The 24,405-nt window shown below is 41.0% G+C and overlaps 3 protein-coding genes and 1 long non-coding RNA gene across 8 annotated transcripts in view; 1 reads left to right on the top strand and 3 right to left on the bottom strand.

Moving 5' to 3' along the window:
- The window catches only part of npr1b (natriuretic peptide receptor 1b), a 45,595-nt gene extending 45,458 nt beyond the window's left edge, over positions 1-137 (bottom strand). Inside the window, exon 1 of the mRNA XM_035531161.1 lies at positions 13-137. The gene's annotated coding sequence lies outside the window, so the exon portion shown is untranslated. The remainder of the gene's footprint in view (positions 1-12) is intronic.
- Positions 138-4,460: 4,323 nt separating this feature from the next.
- Positions 4,461-5,095, bottom strand: LOC113571168. The gene is made up of 3 exons (XR_003409965.2): positions 5,017-5,095; positions 4,792-4,912; positions 4,461-4,611 (listed from the first exon to the last, which is right to left on the bottom strand). It is a non-coding gene; the product is annotated as an uncharacterized LOC113571168 (long non-coding RNA).
- Positions 5,096-7,946: 2,851 nt separating this feature from the next.
- On the bottom strand, positions 7,947-13,110 carry chtopb (chromatin target of PRMT1b). Its single transcript, XM_026999966.2, has 5 exons — positions 13,043-13,110; positions 12,743-12,890; positions 9,101-9,239; positions 8,774-8,896; positions 7,947-8,289 (listed from the first exon to the last, which is right to left on the bottom strand). Exons 1-5 carry the CDS (start codon positions 13,108-13,110, stop codon positions 8,132-8,134), a joined length of 636 nt encoding a protein of 211 aa, XP_026855767.2. The 3' UTR covers positions 7,947-8,131.
- Positions 13,111-14,614: 1,504 nt separating this feature from the next.
- si:dkey-239n17.4 (mothers against decapentaplegic homolog 4) lies at positions 14,615-23,988 on the top strand. 5 transcript variants are annotated; one of them, XM_027000008.2, is made up of 13 exons: positions 14,615-14,742; positions 14,902-14,957; positions 15,300-15,543; positions 17,327-17,501; positions 17,888-17,911; positions 18,379-18,576; positions 19,169-19,381; positions 19,628-19,732; positions 19,920-19,973; positions 20,082-20,265; positions 20,494-20,662; positions 21,001-21,139; positions 22,275-23,988. In XM_027000008.2, the coding sequence occupies exons 3-13, from the start codon at positions 15,307-15,309 to the stop codon at positions 22,484-22,486; spliced, it is 1,710 nt and encodes a 569-aa protein (XP_026855809.2). In that variant the 5' UTR covers positions 14,615-14,742; positions 14,902-14,957; positions 15,300-15,306; the 3' UTR covers positions 22,487-23,988. The 5 variants fall into 5 exon arrangements, with proteins under 5 accessions (XP_026855809.2, XP_026855810.2, XP_026855811.2 ...); XM_027000009.2 differs by having other exon boundaries at positions 14,864-14,957; XM_027000010.2 differs by lacking the exon at positions 14,902-14,957 and having other exon boundaries at positions 18,382-18,576.
- The last annotated feature ends 417 nt before the right edge of the window (positions 23,989-24,405 follow it).

The following is a 24,405-nucleotide window of genomic DNA, read 5'->3' as shown; positions in this document are numbered from 1 at the left end:
TATTGTACTTACATGGACTTCCAAAAGAGCTGAATCATCCTTTGGCTTTTGCCAGCGACAGGAAGGGAACACTTTTTTATTTGAGCAGCAGGCAACACTGTACATGGGGAGTGTGACAACGTTGGTCATTTCGTAAGACCTGCCTCTCAGTCAGCACAGATGGGGGTAATGGAGGTGTTCGCTGTAGCAGCTCACTGCTCTATCGCTATCTCCAGTGTAACGTGGGACTGACGGCAGCAGTGCCATGGCAACGCTGAAGCCCTATCCACAGGTCTAGAAAGAGCGTTAGGACCGCTGTGCTGCAAGGGGCCGCCACGGAGACGACTATCCACCGAGAGAATAATCACCAGCCTTTAATCTACCTGTGCTTAATCAACACTCCCACCATGCAGTTGCTTTGCCTAAACTGTGCGCTGAATATGCATATGCAGGTGCTTGGCAGTGGTATGTGCAGAAAATATTCAGTTGAAGCACCAGACGGGGTCAGTGAAAATCTTGGGGTGGCACACTAAAAAGGCTATACAACACAGAGGAATTGCAGGGTATGCAAGTTGCAACAAAGGTAAAGATAATATATTATAGTATACAATAAACTGTACTCTTACCTTGCATTTTTAATTAATTAGCCTATCAAATTCCAACTTCAGTTCATCAACAACAAATCAGGAGTGTGGGTTTCTTAAACATACACATTAATTATTAGCTAAGAACAAAGATTTCATTCATATCCATTCATGTTTCATTCATCTACTGTAACTTAGCAAACTTAACGTTACTCACAGGGGTGGCGTTTGCATTTTCAGTATATGGGTGTTAGAGAAAACGCCTAGATGTGGGCTACAAAAATTGTATTGTGCTAAGCCACCTGCACACACTAACCAAATACATAGAAATGAAGATGTAACCCCATCAAAAATACAGTAAATATTTGAGCAATCACACAGGAAAAATCGTTGCTACGTTGAAAAAGCATCAGTGTGGGTTAACATATTGATTTTTCTGTTCACACAAAAATGTGTTAAATGCGACAAGAAGTAGCATCTGGACGTATTTAATGTATTAGACGTATTCTGATTGACTCTTGAAAATGCGCTGCATGATGCCATGGAAACGGCCCGTTTAGCCTAAGCCAAGCGGTGCAATGTTTGGAAGCAGCACCTACACAACCGTTTGCGCTTCAGTGAGCAAAATTAGAAATGAAAATGGTGTGTAACGTATTTCTTTAAATCATTAAACATTTGTTTCACAAAAAAGTTTTTTGTTGTTGGCTTCTCCGCACAGGCCATGGGTCCAGGGCACATACATCACCTACTGTAGCTCCGCTATAAAGGGGAGCTTGTCTAAAACGCTAATTTAACCAATAAACCATAGCTATATTCGCTATAGGCTACTAGCATTAGCTAGCAACGTTTACCACCACAAGTACATTTTTATCATAGGAAACACTGCGGTGTCCAGTAATTTTTGCAGGGAGGCCGTAGGGGGCGCCACTGGTGCTTGGGAAGGGCTTGGCGGCAGCCGCTGCTGTCTGGCTAAAGCTGTTTAGGAGAATGCTCACGGAGAGTCTTCTTCAGAGGTGCTGAGCAACCGAAATGCAACCCCGTTTTAGCATTTTCTCATTTATTTGGTCCTAATATTCCGTTGGATGTCAGACTCAACAAAGAATTTAACATGTTTCAAATTTACTGATGCAATTTCAATAATATTCATCATTTCAGCAAGACGTCAACCAGTTCCTGGGTAGCTTATCTGGAATGACAGTAGAGCAAAGATTAAAGCAGTAGGTGCGATGCTGTGTATGGTTATGAACAGGTTACTGAGTGTTTTTCTTTAAGCATGAGAAACCAGTGCAGCCATGTTTAGAGATTTGCACTATTAAAAAGCTTCAAGAATCTTCATGTTGGTTCATGTGACTGTAAGAAGTCTCTGCTAACTTGAGGAAATTAACCAACCTCAAAATTCAGTGTTCTTTAAAGTATGCTTGGAAACTTTACTAATTCTAACTGCAGATAAAACAGGTGATGCACTTTTGTTAGTGATGTTTGTTTTTGAACATCTACTCACTTGGTCAATTAAGTATTTCCTGCACAGTTAATGGACATTTGATTTTTTTTTCATTTGCGTTACATGAGCTACAAGGCTAACAAAACACGTGAAATCAAAGCTAAGATTTATCTTATAATTAGCACGATGCAAAAGAGTATAACCCCAGTAATTTCGTCAAACCACGCAATAGAGATATGGAGTGCTTTTAAGGATGGTAAGAAATATTCAACTTAGTATTACCCTGTATATAAATTAACTGTGTTACTCAGTCTAATCATTACATTACCTGAATTTTGACTTTGGTGATTCAACTGGATCAATACATTTATGGTAATTCATTGTGCTCCTTAGGAATTGCTAACGTTGTTATTGCCAATACACCATTTCTATGTCTTATTCCTAGTTTACAAAGACTGACAATTTTATGTCGCATGAGGCAAAGTAAACCAGAAGTACCCAAATCACTGTCTTCCATTTTTAAAGGAATTCATTATGTCAAATGAATTATGCTTTCAAGCTGTCATTATTTCAGAGTACTTCTGTAATGGGATTTGAGGAAATCTACAATTTAATCAGAAGGATAAAGAAACAGCTTAATGTACCTCCACCTCTTACCTTCACTGCTGTCAGTGTAGCCTACATCTTTCTGGAGTGTCTCATACTGTGACTAGCATTCACATAACACTATGTGAACAATGTAAAGAGCTTAGTGGAAATCAAGATGTGAACAATTAAAGCTAACCATTAGTCACAGTATCATTACTACAGGCAACTCTGTAGAATTACTAACAGCTTTTGGAACTTTAGCTAATTCATGGATGTTAGCTTTCAATGCACATTCAATTTGGCCTTTAAGTTTCGGTTTCATCGGATAGAGGATGAAACCAGGCTAATATAAAGTGGGCACTTGGTATAAGCGGAAGGCTGTATGAAGAATAAATTTCCTATTTTCAAACCATTTTTCCTATTTAAACCATTTTTAAGGTTTAATATTTTTAACATTCCAGCTGCTGAACTCAATGCCAGTTACATAAAAATAACAATAAAGTATATTACTTTATAGTGAAACTCTTTAGAAATGTTTTGTTATTTCTTTATTTTTGGAGTCAGGATAAGTCCTCCGACCATCCACCCCACACAGCACAGCACCTACGAGACAGTTATACAAGGCCAACTTTACTAAATGAGGCTTTTTGTGGCTCAGCCCATTTACAATCAGAATGACATGACAAAGTGAAAAGGTTTGCAATGTTCCTACAGCATCTTTAGTCTTATGCATCAGCATGTAGGAATAAGATGCGGAGGATGCTGCCCGTAGCAGTTTGCTGTTAAATCGTGAGCATCTGTTTTATGAATAATGGTCTGAATTCAATGATTTTCACAAACAAAGTTCACATTCCATTCATAGAAACAATTCCACTTGTGTGTCCAGATGGCTGATCTCTCGCTCCACTAATGGACCACATTATTTTAACAAAGGAGAAGATTTTCTGCACTGGTAACTTTTCTACATGTTTGCTCATTTAACTACTAAACCAAAAAGTACTTTAAAGGTGCTGATTAAACTCACGGATCAAAGAATACATTTGTTCTGACCCTTGAAATCAAAGAGAGATAGCTGCCAGCTCTGTGGGAGCAAAAAAAGTCTGGCTAACTTTAGTTTTAACAAGATGCTTTGCAGTAAAGGACACATTAAAGAAATAATTTTGTTATGTATACCAATCATACACATCACCATGCCGATCATACACATACCTACCAAACACTACTGAAATAGGTATTTAATAATGCTTTGTATTCCTCAAAAGTACTGCAACATTTTGATCGTCAAAACATTAATTATCAAAAAGACATGATAGAGGCCATCTTGATTGTTAGCTCATTAGAAGCTTAACTCCATGATGTGTAGTATAAAGCAATTAAAAATGAAGCACTAGGCAATGTAAAAGCAAACAAAACTGGAATATGGATAACTGAAACTGAACAGATTGTGCCTCACAATGCTATTAACATAACAACGACATGGTGGCTTGAATTAAAAAAAAAAAGCTTAACAATCAATATCTGTTCAAGTATGCAGGTGAGGACAGGAAATTGCAAACACAAACATTCATATCCTGATCTCACTTTCTGATGTGCCTCAGACTGTCACATTTGCTATGTAGAAAAAGCATCGGTGTAACCCAAAACATGGTAACAGAAGCCACTGCCTGCACCATCACAGTGAAAAAACCCATCAGCTCAGACACATAAAACAAGGAAAGAATGTTTGAGAATGTTTTTTTTTTTTTTAAATACAAGCTTCATTTGTCAAACAGAAAGGCAATCAAGAACTTTTGGGGGTTTTTATGCTATAAGTCATAATGTGTGGGTTGAACTGAGTTTGATTCACTGTTTATGCGCTCCCTCACCTTTTTCCCCACTTGGATTATGCACTTTGCATGCTGAGTCCTCACCTCCCATACCTCATCTTGTGCCACCACAACAGCTCCCTTCAGGTGGAACCACTGACGCTCCAAGGCACTTGGACTCGTATGGCACCAAGGCTGGAGAGAAGGTCTTTATCTAGCAAGAACAAACAAGCATATGCTATTGATGTATAAAAACAATGACAAAAAAAAAGGAAAATCAATTCAATCCCATATTACAGTTGCTATGGTGATCTGAGTCAAACAATAACCTGAAAAAAAAATCCCTAAAAATACACAAAGGACAATAGGCTTCTAATGTTTCACAGATACTTACAGTTGAGTGGAGAGAATCAATGTAAAGCTCAGATGTTAAAGAGGCCATCAAGTTCCTCCAGTCATCTATTACAGCCCCCTACAAGCTAAGGATCCTCTCCTACCGAGGCACTCTTAGCTGCCTGTGAAGTAATGCATAGTCCCTGTCATTATCATATGGGGGAACAGCAATCACTTTCACCACACTGCAGCCACACTTTAATGCATAAAATTCCTACTGTTGTACCTTTTAATCCTTCCAGACCTACTCGCGCAGTTGGGCTTGTCAGTACCCAAACATTAGGCTTTACCACGCAGGGATGCAGCTCTGAACGGCAAGGAAAGTGACCGCCCTGTCTGTTGCAATCACTGAGCCAGAAGCCAAAAGCATTCACTGACATGTCGGCGTTTGACTTTGACTTTTTGTTCTGCTAGAACCTTTTTTGATTCCAAACTATGCAACCTAACACACTTTAAAATGCTGCTTAAAATAACTTATTGCGTTATATGTTAGTATTGTAAAGATTATGCATTAATTCTCATTTGCGTGAGAAGTGGCACAGCAGCTGTATGTACAATGAGCACTCGACCACACACAGTGATCACAAAGAGCCCTTCATACTTTTACAATCAGTGGAGAAAATGATGGAAACAACAGTAATAAGGTGTCAGGAGGCCCTTTCTCTCCACTCAAATGTTCATACGCTTTTGTGGAAAATTTCTAGTGGGACATTGGACCATTCTTCAAGAGGAACGAATCCACCTTTATATTCAAATGTAGGGTGAAGACTTTGGTTGTTTAAAAAATTCCAGGCATAGAAATATATTTCATATTAGATTTTTAAACATGGAAATATTGCTGAAATATCCTGTTAAATGTGCATGTTTCAGTCATTTCTCAAATTCAAGGCTGTTCGTCCATGTAGAAATCACGCATGAATTCTGGATAATACCTAATAAATTGCATTACTATGCAAAGATGCACATTATGGGTAGGAAAACACCACCAGGTGGATGACAGGATAATGCCACTGTTTTAAAGGACACAGCCATCGTCATAGTTCTGTAAGGATATTAAAAACCTGTCCACCCCAATACCTTAAATCGCTTAAGTTTCTAGATAGTGCTGTCAAATCACATAGAAATCATGGCTTCACCGGTAAATGGACACAGAAAGGAAACAGTAATCAATTGGGTGATGTATAGATGCATCGATCAAAGGATGAATGGACATATAGATGGATGAAAACATACTTGATGCATAACTGATTATTGATCTTGCAAAATTGCATACATGAATCTATGTTGCCCAGAAGAGTGCATTTGCTGAATGAAAACCTGTAAGCATGATGTTTTAATGGTAATTTCAGTAATGCTAATGTAAATCCAAATCATGTAAATGTTCACTAACGAACCCTGCATCCACGTAGAGAAACTTAGTTTGTAATTTGTAATATTTTTTAAATGGTACATGTCAATACGAGACATGGATGAAAATTAAACATTACAGGTATATTGGAACTAAGGAGATGGAAAGAAGTCTTGCATCTGGGGCGACATAAAGACCACGAAGGGAATCAGGAAGTATGGCACAAAGCAGCCATCTCCCTCTGCTGGACTCTTAAATATACTGCACCTGAAAAATATCAGTCACCAACACAACCCAATAACCTGTAATTATAGGAAGAACTACCCGCGTGAACGGCTGCAACTGTGGTAAATGCAACCGTTTTACTTGTTGCCTTAATTGAATTTATGGGACTTTTTTCCAGTGTGAAATTTAAGTTAATATCTAAGCTATTTCACTGAACACTAAAGATGCCTCATTCTCAAGCAGAAAAGCCTACACTGTGTTGACTCCATAGTTCATAATTCTGCTCGTCATCACAGAAACTGAAGAGCTCAGAGGATTTTATCATTGTACCTAATAGTTTCTAAAATCACAGTGAGTATAAATATAAACAAAGAATTACATTTAATCAGATAACTAAATATCTCAATACCTTGATCTTTTAGCTGTAGTAAATAAACTATACTTCAAAAAGAACCAAGTGCAAATGTGACAAGGGTGTTTTATATTAATTTCATTTATTGAATTTATTGACTTATTAAATGAATAATTATGACAGCAAGCCTTGCATGCAACAACTGGTCTTTAAACTTATAAGCAAAAATGAACATGCAAGATTGATTCAAAGCAACATACACACGTTAAGAAGGAACGGTTCCGCCACTCTGAATGCAATACAGACTGAAACGGAATCAGAACAAAGAATATAACAAAAACTAGATACTGAATGAAAGTGCTTCAAAAACTATCAACCTTTTTCGAATTCCAGCCTTTCCACCTTACCACAGCACAAAATTAAATCTTTCAAAGTATTTCTTCCCAAATTAATTGACAAAAGCAGAACTCACTGGCATAAACATTTGATTGACAGATGCAGGGGCTCAAGACTTAAAGCAACCATTCTGAAGGTTTCCTCTAGTGCCAAACAGTGCAGCACGTCTCCTACTTCAGCTCCAAAGGTCGGTTACATTATACTGGGCTCCAGCTTACAGTTGGCCTTAGGCTCAACATGCACAGGACAACATGCAGAAATCCATCAAGTCTCATCACTCTCTCAAATTAGGGCAAATGTTCCAAAATAGGAAACAGAATTTTCTTTTTAAAAGCTGCAAACATTCTTACCCTAGAGCGGAAGAATTCGGCACTATAGCAAACCACATCACAAAAGTGGCAAGAATGGTAAAAATGACTTATCCTAGAGGGACACAGCAGTCTAATACACAGGAGACATATTACACATTGCCATTTCAGAACACATTTACCTCTTCAAGTTATGCGATTTTGTACATTTCCCCACAGGCGTTGCACTTCAGTGGAAAACAGCATTTAATGAGCACAAAAAAGTGAGAGGTGGACTTTTTTTTAATATACAAACTGGGCTTTTCAAGTGTGCACTGAGATTCTCATTATCTCTGCAAAGCTGGGGAGCAGATACAAAATGTGCACTATAGCTACTTGCAAGGCTGCTAAACTCAATGTGAGAAAGCACCAAAATAATGAACTGTATAAATGCTTTCATCTCATTTTATTTATTTATTCAGCTAGACTGAATAAATATAGAGCACATCGAACCCTTATTCTAGAAATGTTTACCCCCCACCCAAAAAAAAAGCTTCACACATTATCACCTTAAAACAACTGTAGTTTGGGATCATATTACATATTAAACTTTAGAGCACTGCACCATTCATTAATATGATCAACCAGCCTACTTAACCTGGCACCAAATCTTTTCATTCTGGCTATGAAGAGGGCTTTACATGTAAATACACCGTGGTGGCTGAAGGTTGCATTAAAGCAGAATCTCCACATCGACTTCAGCCATGTATTCATCCAGCTGCTTATCCAGCTCCTCTCGTGTGGGGACTGGGCGACTATCTGCTCTACATCTTCCTCCAGGCCAGCGATTGCCTACAAATACCCCCTGCACTTCTGAAGTCTGAGCTCTACCTGTAGATTGGCAAGGGTTAAGTTGACACACAAAGAGAAAGCACTTGTGTTCATTTAATGATTAAGAAGATGCAGAGATCCAAGGAAGAAACATTTTAGAAAGACAAAATTTGTCTATCATGTATTCTGGCAATCAGAGATTTGTAGAATGTGATGGAAGGGAAAACCTTCGGAAGACATCATAAAACTTACACCAACATTGCAGCACTTCTTGCAGCAGTGTTGTATTTTTAAGCAATTTCAGCAGGACAAAGCAATAAGTAGCAAAATCAAGTGTGATGCACATCCACTATTACCATGTTTTTTCTCCAAATATCAGAAATTGAGCATTTATCGAATTCTTAAAAAAAAAAAAAAAAAAAAAAAAAAAGTTCAGTCACAATGTAAATACAGCAGTATATACAGCACAAAATACTCAATGTTTGCAAATACTACATTCACATAATCAAACATACTGAAATCACCAAGTAATGTCATTAAGGACTTTCAAGGTTTTTTAGTTTCGATCCCCTACCTTTACCTCTCACTCCTTTGTTCTGCACCACTCCTGCCCCATTTACATAAACGCCATGCTGAGGCTGCGGCTGCGTCAGGACACGTTGAGGCACTAAAACAGAAACCAGAGACTTACAAGCTACTCTTGCCTGCACACTGCAGAGCACCAAACCCCTTTGAATGTTTATGGCATTTAAGATCACTTTTGCAAAATGAATAAAGCCTTAGCACAGAGAACCACCTGGTTATTAATCCCAGCACAGCATAACTGCACCCCCATCAGAAGAATCACAGGTGAACCCACCATCTGACTCACGTCTCTTTGATAAAGGGCTGCCAACTAGGGCTTCTCTTCCTCTGCCCGAGTATTTAGGCATCCCGTACAGCACTCCTCTCACTGACCGCATGCCCAGCCTCTCTTTAATGTTCCCCAAACGCAGATGCTGTCTGAGACACTGTGTGAAGAAATAAGTTTCACATCAAAGCAAGATGTATTGGCCAAAGCAGTGAACAGAAGAGGATGGTTAACACTCTGAATGCACAGCTATTTTGGAACAGACAGCAGTGATCTGTAACAATGCAGCAGCGGGGGGAAAAACAAACTGCCAAATGAAACCTCACAGTGTGTTCCATACACAGCCACTCTTCACAGAACATTAAGCCCAAGACAAAGTTCACAAAATACGCAAATCTTCTCAAGCAGTGTTCATCTAATAAGGCGAACGATGTGGAACACTTACATTATGTATTGCTTTTCCTTCATTTACTCGTGTTTACTTTATTGTACTATGTGTATAATTTAAATACAGTAGGTAAACTTTATTTAACTGCAACGAGGTTGGTGACCTTTACAGCTCCTCTAATATCAATGCAGACTGGCAGGGTTGCTTACAGAGCACTGCAAGTAGCCTGGTAGCAAAGTGGTGTTTTTTTTTTTTTAAATTTGGTGACCAACTGATACATAAAATTGAAGCTGTGAACTACAACTGCAGACAACCGCAATGGGATGCCTATAGCCCGAGCAAGAGAGATCACCACAGCTGAGGACAGCATACTAGAAATGTCATCCAAAACCGGCCAAAAAGTCAGTTTATGAAAAAGCCCATACCGATTACGTATCGAGTTCTTCAAGTCCTTAGTAGGGGAATATTTCAACCACTACACCTTAATGGGGTAACACCCCTCACAACCCCTTAATGAGAGCAGCACCCATTACTCTTCTGCTCTCATTAATGTGAAGAAGAAAGATGGCATTTTGATGTGTGTGGATTAGACAACAATGCCCTTTGCAATGTAATGCCCCAGAAATATTTCAAAAGCTTATGTGTGTGTGTGGGGGGGGGGAAATCAACATTTCCAGCCAGTGCTTTTACATTTTGATGACAATGTCATATTTTCTTCAACTTATGCTGTCACAATTCAGGATGTGTGACCTTAGGATCAAATGGAATAAGTAATCACCCTTCCACAAGAAGGTATCACATATCTTGGCCATGTAAACTCAGCAGAAGGGGTTCCTACAGATCCTGATAAAATGTATTCTGTGGCAGAATGGCAACACCCTGCAAATGTGAAGGAATTAAAGTCTTTTTTTAGTCTTGGCAGGTTACAATAGATGGATTGTGAATAATTTCTCTTTGCCTCTCCAAAGGCACAAAAGAACCACAGGGGCCTAACATTACCAGCTCTGGAGCCCTAGTTCAGTGCCTTTCAGATACTGAAGCAAAAGTTGGTCTTGGCCTCAGTGTTGTGTTATGCTGACTTCTCGAAGCCTTTTTTCTGGACATTGATGCTTACCCAGTCCTTAATGGTTGTGTTGTCCCAAGATGGCAAAGGTTTGGGAGAGGAAACAATTGCTTACAGGAGCTGAGGATTCAGGGCATCTGAAGTGGGCCACAACAGATCATTTTCAAGTTTTTAATACATAAATATGCTACTGAGCCACCTCCAGACTACTGCTGTTGAACAGCAGTGGGTGTCAGAATTGCTTAGATTCAATTCTGACATCCAGCAGCAGCCAGAGCAACAGACTGGACAAGCCAGGGTTCTTTCCTGGCTGGTTTGATCATTAGCCTTTCCACTCTGATGGTCTGAAGCACTGACAGCAGTGCCTGCATACTGAAAATCAGGCAGCCTTTGTAGAGGAATACAGCTGTTCTTCTAACTACCAGTATATTCACTTAACTTCAACCATACAACAGTAAGCAGATCCTGTAATTTCATCATTCATGAAGTGCTGGAAGAATTCAGGGACTAAACCAGGCTGACAGCTGCAGAAGATGGAAGTCTTGTGAGAATGGTAAAGAGTCAAGGAAGAGAAGGGAATTTTATACCATCAATTTCATTATACTTAACAGCCTAGTTAAGCAAATCATTGTGCCTGAGACTATGTGAGAAGGATTTACAACGTATTCATGAAATACATTAAGGGGTGGACAACACTATTCAGTTGATTATAGCCAGATGTTACTGGCCAGGGATGTATCGGGGTATCAAGGAGCACTGTAAACAATGTGAATTTTGCATTGTGGCTATACCCCACTTACCAAAATTACAGAAATAGAAAGCCTGTCCTCAAAGCTGTGTGAAGTAGTAGCCATGGTTATGAAAATGTTCTAATTTTTACTGATGTGTTTTCAAAATTTACAGTAGCAGTTCCTACTAGGAACCCAAAAGCTGTTACAGTTGCTAAACATTATTGAATGAATGGATCCATAGATGAGGTGCTCTAACAGATTCACTCAAGATCAAGGCAGATATTCTGAGACTGATGTAGTACTGATGACTAATGACGTTAGCTCTTCAAATTGTACAGAATCAGAGTCAGACCACCTCTCATCAACCTCAAGGCAAAGGGCTTTGCGAGCGGTTCAATACGACTCTCAATGATATTTTAAAGACTCTCACCAAATAGGGGAGATGGGCTGAACATCTTTCAAAATTGGTCTTCCGCCGTAACACCACTGAGTATACTAGAACAGGATACATTCCTTACTTTTCCATGTGTGGTTGATTATCAGTAGGAAGATTGATACTTCTTTTAGAAGAGTATAAGGAGGATGCTCCAAATACTGTGGAACACCTGGCCAATGAGCATCAGGAACACATGCAAGAGACCAATCAGAGAAAGAAAGTAATTGGAAGAAGCAGTCAAGAACCACGGAAGGTATGAAGGCCATCCGTCGCCACTGAGCGGGATCTAACTGGGCCAGTTGTTGTACAGAACAAAACATGGACTCCGGGGTAGACATAAGATTCAGGAATAGGGATGCCAGTGTCATTTTGAGCATTAGCCCAGCCCGATCCAATCTTTACTATAGTGGCCACTCACTGTACCAAAGCACCTGACATTCAGAATGGAACAGAAACCCAATGGACTAAATGTATTGTCACTAGTGGGAAAAAAAGTGGCTGAACACATCTTAATAATAAAGTTGACTGATGATTCTTCAGAAGAGGAGATGGTGAGGCTTATTAGTGATCATCACCTTGATGTGGGACCCCAAGCTAAGTAGTCTGAGTAAGAGGTAACTCCAGAGCCTGCTTTAGTGTCCAGCCAGTACTGAGAACAGGGTCTTAGGACATTGCAGGCCACCTTTAATATTTAATTGTGCTTTAATATTATAAAATTTCATTAAGATGGCATCTTTTGAGTGATGTGTAACACTGGGCAATTGAGACTTATTGTGTTCTTAAAATAGCTCTTTTCCAGCCTACAATTTGTATGAGCATGTTAATGCTAGATAATCTGATGCTATATATATTAAAAGTTCCAGATATGTCTGTACAATGTGAATTTATATTAATATATCATTCAATAAATTTAGACATGTTAATATCTAGGGATCTCATTAATGAGGGCAAACCTGAGATTTAATCACAGGATGTGGCTGTTATTCATACATAACCTTTAAAAAAAAAAAAAGTTTCATTTTGGTGTGCAAGAAGCGACATTCACCGGTTTACTTTTCAGAGCTGCCAAAACTGAGGGTCGGCTGGCCATCTGTTGAACTAGCCGCTGGTTTTTCAGTGAGGCTGCCTGCGGCTGCGGCATAGCCCTTCTGATGTCAGTCAGCTCTGCCTGCTTATTCGTTAACCTGGTGAAACTACGTGAAAGGAAAATATTGTGATTCACAACACTAAAATAGCCCAAGCGCGAACGCTCTCTTGCATTTCACTGAAAGCTCTTTTTACAAAGCGCTCACATATTGGCCATAATCCTTCTTGTTGTTTTTCGTTGCAAACATTTTATTCTCACCGGTCATGTAGCGTTAATGATGTCGTAGAGGTGTTCGTCAGCAATATCTTTGGGGACGGAGAATCCATATTCATGACCTGTGAATTGTAACATGAAATGCAAGACACAAGCTGAACATACAGAATAGGTTAGCCAATTATCTAGTTCCAGGAAAAATTCAGGGCTATAACTGTTCAAATAACTCCCGCCTTAAAAACGAACTGAAAAGGTGGCCAGTATGAAAATGTATACTGCACTAGATAGGTTAGCTAAAATTATTTATCCACACTAGCAAATGAACAAATTACAGAAATAAGTATACACAGAAAGGCCAAAGTGTAAATGACCTAGGTTAACACAGCAGCCTTAGCTAAGGTCGTAGATGAACTAATCTGGAAAAGCAGCTAGCTAGCGAAGTACACCGAAAATTAGTGTTAGCTAACCTAGCTATCCAGCTAGCTAATTTTATATATATATATATATATATATATATATATATATATATATATATATATATATATATCTATATATATAGTGCTACGTTAATTGTATTTACCACAAACTGCATGCCTACATTATAGCCAAGCTTGCGAAGATAGCCGTTTTCTTGCTAGCATGTCTACGTTATATAAACTAGCTAGCCAAAGCAGTTATCCTAACATTGGACGTGACCAAGTACTTTAAGTTAACCTGCTTATTTTATCTAGCTGGCTATCTTTTTAAATTAACATGAACTAACAAAAATAATATAAAATAAATTCTTATGGCCAAGTTTTCTTGTAATGTTAATGCAGTTGGCAAGTGGGCGGCAAAAGTGGACTAGCTAGATAGCGTTAGCTACCCAACTACCCTGGTTTAATTATAAGTCAGCCACGAAGGTGAGGTAAAAGATTGACTGTTGATAGGCTTTACAGTAAAACTGCTCATTGTAACAATTAATGCATGACTCAAACAAGTCCAGTTAAAGCCAAACTGTTTAGCTAAATTCTGCACTCACACACGTAGCAACTGTCTTAACGTTATTCATCGTCCTTCAGGGAAGCGAAAAGTAAATTCACATTTCAGATAAATACCAATCTGAAGTTGCCCTCTAGCGTTTCTCTCTCGATGTCTTACAAGCCCTTAATATGCCGTTGTTCCGCACCACTTGTTCAAATGATACTTTGAAATAATATGGTAATGTGTTGAACTTTCTGCTTCGCAGCTGTAGGTTTGTGATTCTTATGTAATCCGATTATTGTATGAGGTTCTAAGTGAGAAAACGTCCGTATAAACTTGTTTTTTCAATAAAACGCAAAATATTGTATAGTGTCAGAGCGTGGGTTGTGTAAACCAGACATTCACCAGTAAGCGACATAAACAACTGAAATATTTAGATGAAAATGAACTATATAAAATTAAAATTTCGATTGGACTAGACGTCGTAACGAAATTCAGCCCATTGCCGAACACGCAGCGTCGTGGGACCCATGGCTCAGTTCTGCCTCTGGCTGAGGTGACTGTAATGATTGGCTGTATCTTTAAAACCAAAAAAAAAGAAAAGAAGCTCTTGCCAACCCCCCCCTCCTCCTTTCTCTCTCTGTTACGGAACGTCTGGGGTAGCAGGATGTGCGAAAGAGAGCGCTAGACAGATAAACAGACAGGAAGACTGGCAGAACTTGGGCTAAATCAAGACGAGTGCGGTGAGAGAAACGGAGGTTTACGCATGACGCCTTAAACCAGTAAGTGCACTTTAATTATTAATATGATTGTATTCTGTGCTTGTGACGTGCCAAAAACGATTATCAGGCGACATCTGATCTTGAATGAGAGACATAGCTAATAAACGTTTCTATCTACAAGAGAGGCTGTTTAAATGACTTTGTGGCTTGAATCTGAAGAATAACACAGCAAACCCTACGTGGATGTACGCGTGATCGTGAATATACTCGATCAGGTAACATTTCTTAAGATGATAAGCTATACATCTATTCATGTAATGTTTTAGGAAAAGTTAACGCTAGAAATCCATGTTCAAAACGAAGTAATAATCAGCTCGTGTTCAGGTTACATAGTTTGTTCATGTAAAATAAAGCCATTTACGTTTATCCGTACTAATTTGACACAAGTCCTATACGATGAGAGAGTTTTTAATAATCTAGTAAAACCCTCTGCCAGGATCCGATCTGAGGCTGTCTGAAGTTAACCAGCCCTGCTTGTCACCACTTCGCAGGCATGCTTTGTGAGTGCTTCTTTGGCATTCATTTGCAAGTCTCAAATCTCTCATTGTCCCACGTAGAGCGAGGATGTCCGTCAGCTCCCCGAGCAGCAGTGACGCGTGCCTGAGCATCGTCCACAGTCTGATGTGCCACCGGCAGGGCGGCGAGAACGAAGGCTTCGCCAAGCGCGCCATCGAGAGCCTGGTGAAGAAACTGAAGGAGAAGAAGGATGAGCTGGACTCGCTCATAACGGCCATCACCACTAATGGCGTCCACCCCAGCAAATGTGTCACCATCCAGAGGACGCTGGACGGCCGGCTGCAGGTCTGAGCTCTTACGTGGAGTTTTCTGACTAATCGATTAGCCCACAGAGGAGGTTATTATCTATGCTTTTTACGTGAGCTTGCATGCATTTCTGGCATGCACAGAAGTCTCCGTTAAAAGCTCACTGCATTCTAAAATCTGCACAATAGCAGAGCCCTGATCCGGTTACTGGCAGTCAAATGCTGTGAAACTCTTCTGACGTCCACAATTTTGTAATCCTTCTCCTGTGGGGCCGATAGGTCCTTTTGCTTCTCTGCCTGTTTCTCTGCCTCTGTTTAGGCAGTGACCAGTGTGATTGACAATGTTGCTGGTAAAAGCGCAGTTACTCTTCAGAACCTCAAAATCCTTTCACGAAGCCTTACATGTGACTGCAACATAGGGCTTTTTTAATTGTTGCACATAGGCTAAATTATTTATATCAAGATTACCATGAGACTAAAATACCTGAAGTTGGTAAAAGGCCTACCGACAGACAAGACAGCTCGCTGATTCTTTACAGTAAAACTGCTGCGGCTGACGTTGACTATTTTCTAGGTATGAACATGGCTGTTCTGTGGTCTTGGCTGATGAATATAGAAAGAAGAAGAAAAATACAGAAGAGAGACTAAGAGTTCCTTTCCCCTCCCCCAGCTGTAGACAGAGAGAGGGAATGAGAGAGGGGGAGAGAAGGAGGGCTGGAGGGAAAGGGTTGTTTTGTCTGAGACACAGGAAAGGGGCAGGGTTACGTTAAAGCCTGTCTGTGTCTGCGTGTGTGTGTGCGTGTGTGTGTGTGTGTGTGTGTCTGTGTGTGTGTGTGTCTGCGTGTGTTTCTGTCTGTCAGCCTGCGTGAGAGGGTCAGTATTTGAAGTATGCATACACAATCTACACATGCTTAAAGCGTGTGTTCACTGTATTTCTGTGCTTCAGAACCCATGTTTATTCAAGATGTGTTTGTCCGGTTTTGGAAATATTTCCATGGTTGCCCAAGGCCACAAAATCCATTGCTTTACCATGAATGACTATCAGTTATGAAATGTTATTCTGTGTGTATATGTGAGTTTGTGTGTATTTCTGTGTGATTGAAAAGTATTTGTTCAACACTGCCTTTTGTGTGTGAGTTAGTTCAACATGATGGGTTTTGGAGTAAGTCCCAAACCTGACTCTCTCTCTTTGGAAGGTAACCTCACTGGGTGTGGATGTAAGCAGTTAGAATAGCAAATTATATCACAATCTACCCTTTTACTTTAGTGTTTACTCTTTGGAACAGATAATTATCTAAGGTTACTTTTACATTCCTTAAGTTCACCAGCTCAATCTCTATCTTGTCTTAATATGATTATAAACACACACACACACACACGCACCTCTTTTTCAGCTTGTCCTTTACACACCAGTACTCTGTCTCTCTCATTCTGTGATCATATGCTATTGGAACGATTGAATAAGTCTGAATCATACAGTGTTTGAGCACAGCGAGCTCATTGGAAGAAGTAAAGCTCCAGTGCTGGTACTGGATCAACTATTTTACAATCTTCTATTTGATTTTACACTACTGTTTATTTCTCTGTTATCTTTTTTCCTCCATGGAAGAGTCTAGGATGTCGGGAATGACAAGGGGAATGTACTGTAACAACACATTCTGTGTGCAGTGCTTCTTTCCTGCTCCCAGCTTTCCTCAGAGACCTCCCTTTGAGATTCTCATCCACCAATGTTTAGTGCTCAGTGGTTCTCTCACCGGACTCCTTCCTCGTCTTGACATCATCCTGAGATGCTAGCTGGCCCCGTCTCTTTGTGCCCCATCCAGGTGGCAGGGCGCAAAGGCTTCCCTCATGTCATATACGCTCGGCTGTGGCGCTGGCCGGACCTCCACAAGAACGAGCTCAAACACGTCAAGTTCTGCCAGTATGCCTTCGATCTCAAGTACGACAACGTGTGCGTGAACCCCTACCACTATGAACGGGTGGTGTCTCCAGGCATTGGTACGTGTGTGGCCCTCATTAAAAATATGGTGGCAGGGAAATAGGAGCATAGACTACAGGAAGGATAAATGCCTAACTTATAACCAAGCCTGAATGGAATCTGCAGAACCTTGGATGCACATATACTGTGTATATATGGTAGAATAATTCTTATACAACTCTATGGCATAGCTAGAATTCCATAGATTGTAAGGAAAATAGTCCTTAGAAAACTATTTCAGCAGATTCTCAAGGCCAGAATGTTGTATGAGTGAGTATATGATTGAGAACATTGGCAATATTGCCTGATGGTGTGGTGAGATGGTGTGTAAGTCTGGTCCATTGTGCGCTGCCTAATAAGGTTATTTTGGTGTTTCTGTCTCTGCTGTTTCTCTATCTCTGTGCAGTTGGACTGAGTTTGCAGACCACAGGTGAGAAGGCCAGAGGCTAAGGGTCATTTTGCGGGCCAATTCTACTCTATTCGAGACAGGCGGGGGAGGGGGGGTTCCCAGATATTCTTTCACCTGCATATCGAGACACCTGATTATTATTTTAGCGATGGTATTTTCAGCCTGCTCGTGCTCAAACTATGTAAACAAAGTGAGAAAATGTGGCTAGGGCCTGTCACATCAAGCATAACATAGAATGTGCACATGGATTTATAGATAGAAAAACAGAAGGTAGGCTGAACTTTACAAAAGTAAAGAAATATATTGTTCTATAGGCATACAATTATGAATATATTTACTGATCTACATTAAGTATTCAGGAGTAGATAGCACTGAAATTAAATATTAATAAAGAGTGAATTTTAGCCTTAACATGCTGAAACAAAGTGAACCCCAAAACAAATCTGTCTATCATGTTTTTGTACTAGCTATCCTCTCCTTGCCCACAGCAGGTAGGCCAATAAAGGAAGAATATATCCCCGACTGTATCCAGATGGAGGGGTCGTCCAGAATGTCCTCCCAGCAGGAGCTCCCTGGCCCAGACCACTACAGCCAACAGCTGCCCCCACTCCAGCTGCCCTCAGAGCCCCATCATCACCCCGCTCCCTCAGTGACCCTCTACCCTAGTCTGCCCCTCTCCCCACCCCGTGAGTCCCAGCAACAGGACCCACGACCCTGCAGACACTGACAACAGTGAATCTCTAAATATTGGGTTTAAATAATCTTAAAATGAACTCTAACAAATGAGGTCAACATCTCAAAGGTAGCATTGTTATTATTTATATGTTTTTAACTTTCACATTCTCTATTAACAGTCACACTAATGAGTCAAAACCATTCAAGTCTGATCTGTTCATTTTCAATTTTAACCTCTTTCATTTACATTTCAGCAAAATGGTCCAAACCACCACCTTATCTAAATATGTGTTTGAACAAAATCTCTGGTTTGAGTATGAAGGTGTAACCTTAGATCGGCTTTTTTGAGCTTGTTTTTCCACACTTTGCTGATGGGGTTTGTTTGGAAGGACGGATGTTACACCAGACTAGTTCTATTCATCGGCATGTTCTTAAGCCCTGAGTATTTGAATAAAGTGCTCTAAATCGTAGTTACAGCGCTAGCATATCCATCATGCTTTGTATAATATAGATACTGTATTGTTTTATTTACCTGGCCATTGTGTGAGGAGACCGTTTTCCCACTGCTAATTTTTATATCGGTCTCTGTCTACCTCTGTTTAGCGAGCAGCGCCAGAATGTCCCTGCCAGGAAGCCGTACCGACGGCCTACTACAGATAGCTTCCACTCCGAGCAGGGCTGTAGCTTCCAGCTCTCCTCCCACTACTCCCACGCACACAAACACACATGCCGCAACCTCCACCCAGCAGCCTGCCGTCAGCCAGAGTGACTACAGCAGCACCACTAAGCACACGCAAACACAGACCTCCTACCACAGTGAGTGAATTCATTCTAGTGAATCAATTAGAGGGAATTAACTATAGTAAATTGGCTAGCTGTTAGTTTGATACTATTTCCAAGAAGACCTTAACCCAAATTACAAAGCTGAGATCTTGCATCTATATGGATCCTGATTTTTGGTAATTTTGTTTATGGCTCACGGTATATTAATCAGGCTTGCTGTGTTGTTGATACTAATGTGCAAATGTGATGGTGTTAATAGTTCTCCATTGTTCACTTCAGCAACGACTTGGACAGGTACAAGCACAGCTTCCTACACACCGTTGGGGTCTCAACAGAATGGGCGGAGTCACCAACAAACCCCTCACCATCACACGGGTCATTTCTGTATGTCAGTCAAATGTTTAATTAACAAGTAAATATACAAAGGAATGATTGTAGTTAAATATATTCAGTTAGTTAACTGATATAAATCGCATGGTTAATTTACTGATTTGAATGTTCATGATCCTCTCACATGATCCTCTTTCACACATTAACACAATTTGATGTAGTAAATGACATTTCTTCCCAGGGTCTCAACATCACACTCCAGCCTCATACCCCCAGCCAGTTTCCAACCATCCAGGTACATTAACCTGTATACGTACACATATATACACACACGCAAACGCACACACACACTTTCAATCTATATGTGATTCTTATTTCCAGGAGATTTCACCTGTTCCTGCAGGTCCAGAATTCTGGTGCTCGATCTCATACTTTGAGATGGATATCCAGGTTGGGGAGATGTTTAAGGTGCTGGCTAACTGCCCGCTGGTAACCGTAGACGGGTACGTGGATCCATCTGGAGGCGATCGCTTCTGCCTGGGGCAGCTCAGCAATGTGCACCGCACAGAAGCCAGTGAGCGAGCTCGGTGAGAACGTTGCATTTAGCCCAGAAATAAGTAAACTGCCATCGCGTATTTGCATCCTTCATTTCCGTTCATTTTTCCCTACAGCGCATGACTGTCTAACAATATTGGCTCAGATATGTAGAGGCCTTAATGCTGCTGGAGCTATATTAACCCTTGCAGCACTGAGCTCTGCCTCCCCTGATCCATGACTTGCCTGCTGGCCCACGCTGCGTGTGCGTTCCGCTACAGGCTCCACATTGGGAAGGGCGTGCAGCTGGAGTGCCGTGGTGAGGGAGACGTGTGGATGCGCTGTCTCAGCGACCATGCTGTGTTCGTGCAGAGCTACTACCTGGACCGGGAGGCGGGGAGGGCGCCTGGGGACGCCGTTCACAAGATCTACCCTGGAGCTTACGTCAAGGTAAGGACCCGCCTCCCTCCCCCACCACTCCCAACAGGACACAAGTCATGCCAAAACTTTGCCTAAAAAGAGAAAGTGTCTGTCCAAGCCCCAAGACCTTAGACTTCATCCGCAGCCTGCGGGAATATAAGGTGAAAGTACATACTTTGATAGAGTACACAGGTACATATTTGACACTTCCCTTTCTCACGTCACGGCCTGCTAGTCTCACTTTGTCTCCCCTCTCTCTCTCTCTCTCTCTCTGTTTCTCCCCTCTCTCTCCTTCCCTCTCTCTCTAACTCCCCCTCCCCTGGTGCGAGCCTGTCTCTCTGCCTCTCCGGCTCCTGTCTCATCCCCAGGTGTTTGACCTGCGTCAGTGCCACAGGCAGATGCAGCAGCAGGCGGCCACTGCCCAGGCAGCAGCTGCAGCCCAGGCGGCAGCAGTGGCGGGGAACATCCCCGGGCCGGGCAGCGTGGGGGGCATAGCCCCCGCCATCAGTGAGTCCAGCCCCTGCCTCCTAAGCAACCCTCTCTGCCCAGGCCACATCCAGCAAACTTGAGCTTAAAGACCCAGGCAGAATAATGGAAAGCATTGCGAATGTTTGTGTGATCCTAAACCAGAGTGTTGTATTAAACATTTGGAAAAGTATTAGAAAAACAAAGTGAACAGAAATATGATAAAACACTGCTCAAAATACAACCAAACTCATAGGTCCTAGTTAGCACTCAACACTCGATCATATATGTACAAACCCACCAATGAGGATACTGTAACAAATAATTATGAAGTTCAGGCACCAGATAAGCCTTGTACACAGGTACAAATGGAATGGTGGTTTTTAATGTTTGCTATCAGGATAAAAACAAAGCTAAGCCTAGACACAAAGAGTTAGCTCCGTGGATGTAAAAAAATTGCTCTACAAAGTAATGTATTATGGCATTGACTGCCTTTGAGTTTTCCTGTAGTTAGTAGCAGTGTAGCCACATCCAACAGCTGTTTTAATACGTTTGAATTAAATCGTCATTCCACAAGGTACAGTCCTGCCCTTACTTGTGTAATGGATTGTGTGATCCACAAAATTAAGGGTTGCGCAGAATCTTTTAAACTGAGACAGTAGCTACAGTATGATTACAGTCAACATATCAGTTGAAATGCATACATCCTTAGAAGAACCATCCCATAGATGCAAATTTAGCTAAGGCTTTTGCAGGCTAGATAGCTTTTACTTAGTAAATAGACTGCTCATACTCAAAGAGGGTGAGAAAGTAGAAATGCAGCATTTGTGCAGCTTTCTGACTGTTGAAAGTAAAGCTTATGTAAGCTTTACACAACATAAGGACCACCCATTTTACATCTGGTAAAATATATTAGTCATTTGCTGGCCAGGTATTAATAGGACATGCTTCTTCTTTTTTTTTTTGTGTGTGTGTGTGTGTGTGTGTATAGACACACACCATGATTCAGCGTATATAGAAAACCCCAGAGCTCCGGACTAAGACGTTATTAAGACATTATTAAGACATTACTAATAGATTTAACCCACAGGTTGATGCTTTCTGCTGTGCTTTTCTTTCAGTAATGGTTTGCTAACTTGCTGTGCCAGGTGCGCTCACCCGTGTCTCCCCTGCGCAGGTTTCTCCGCTGCTGCAGGCATTGGCGTGGACGACTTGCGGCGCCTCTGCATCTTGCGTCTGAGCTTCGTGAAGGGCTGGGGCCCGGACTACCCACGCCACAGCATCAAACAGACGCCCTGCTGGGTGGAGGTGCACCTCCATCGGGCACTACAGCTGCTCGATGAGGTGCTGCACACCATGCCGCTCTCTGACCCGGGTCCCACCAACTGACCTGGGGAGAGAGCTTAGAAAGAGAGGGTGGTACCGTAAGCCAGCTCCCGCACTATGGCAGGTCGGGGGGAGGGGGAGGGGTGATGACATGCTACATAGCTTCTCTAGTAAAAGCAGCACCGCCTGCATGCGCAGACAGTGACTCATGGGAGCAGGCAAACAAACACGTGGGCTTTCCGTTGCCATGGGCAGCAGGCTGAGTGTACCGCCACGCTGGCCCTCCTTTATGTCACTCACAGAGCTGTTGACTCGGTAACCAGGGAAATACTAACCAGAGAACATGATGTTCCAAAAGGCCAGGTGAACCTGCTGCCATTGGAGGTGCCTGTTGCATGGTGCTTATAAGAGGGCACTGAAGCTTGAGGAGCATCTTGACTGGAACTCATGAGTCATGTGGCATTCGTGGCCCAGGATAGGCTTCAAAATATTGAGTCATGCTGTAATAGCAGTGATGTCACAGACACTTTGATTAATATAAACTCAGTTTGATAAGGGATTGACAATCCTCCTGTTTTGGGGAAATGTACAGTACTGCCACAGTGCCTTCTTGTAAACATAAGACTTTATTTTATTAAAGAGGTAGTCAGTTTTCTCTAAAACCATAACCAAAAAGCCAAATCAAATAACCACACAAGAAATGCAAATAGTTAATAATATACTGTGCAAAATATGGGTCTGCATCTTTTATTAAATAATATTGCAGTACTACAAGGCACTATTTAAATGTCCAGTATCGCGAAGTCAGCCTCTCTAGACTGAATAGAAAGAAGACAACAAAGGTTCAGTAACCTTACTCACCAAAGGTCTGTTGTACAGTGTCATACTAGCAAATGTTTTCAGTGCTTCTAACAATGGAGGACACTGCACTGAATTACATGGTGCGGCCCTTTCATGGTGTGGCTCCAACCAACTGGATTCACTACAACCCCCACTGCCCCATGTGCTGCTGGGATAGGCTCCAGCCATGTACGACCCTGAACTGGATTCAGCAGTTTAGGAGATTAATGAATTAATTAACGAATGATTCAATTAGTTAACTAGAATACTAGAAGTTTCAGACCATGTGATTCTCTCAGGTGTATAGAGAACGGCCCTGGTTTTCTATTTTACAGGTCGTTCAGATGTATGCATCGGATTCAGTAAACCTTTACCACAGATCACAACAAGGCCAAAGTGAATTTAAAAATGTTTCCTTTAAAAAAAAGGGGATCGTAATTGTCATTCAAAGATATCAGTTGCTATATTTACAATGATTGTACAATAACTGTTTAACTTTGCACAGCTTCTGGACTATAAGCAACATCAGAATTTATTATTATACCATAAGAATATGTTCTGTAGATTTCAAATCCATACAGATTTTTGTTTGCCATCATTTATAGTCATGTTTATGGCATGTTTAGTTAACCTTGCTGATGGCATTAGCACTGAGGAAGATATCATCCCTGAGTGGCTGTCATTTAAGCTGTCCTACCAAAAATAAAAAATGTTGCATTTTTGAAGTGATGTATCATGGTTTTTGGCATATTAAAAGAATCATCCACTGTATTGTCGTCAAACTCAGCAACAAACCGCAGAGAAGTGGCAAGTTACTCAGTATTAAAGCTGTTATTTAGGTTGCACTATTCATCATATATGACCAGAATAAGCTTTAATAGGGAAATAACTGAGGATGTTGAACCAAGATCTAAAAATACTTAGTTTGTGTATGGTAAATGTTTCTCTTCACAAAGCATGAGGTTATGGCTGACAACTATTCTAAGATTAAAAAAAAAAAAGAATTTTCTTTGACACTTTTCTTCAGCTACTTCTCAAATTATCCTGGAGATAATCCAGTCCTGGCGATCTAACACCCTTCAGCATTTAGATCCAACTTGCAGTCATATTCAGATGTATTGAAGGCCTTAATTTAACAGGCT

The sequence above is a fragment of the Electrophorus electricus genome, chromosome 10, assembly GCF_013358815.1.
Source record: "Electrophorus electricus isolate fEleEle1 chromosome 10, fEleEle1.pri, whole genome shotgun sequence".
Classification (NCBI taxonomy): Eukaryota; Metazoa; Chordata; class Actinopteri; order Gymnotiformes; family Gymnotidae; genus Electrophorus; species Electrophorus electricus.
Note: the sequence above shows the minus strand (reverse complement) of the source record. Positions and strands in the feature narration are given on the sequence as shown.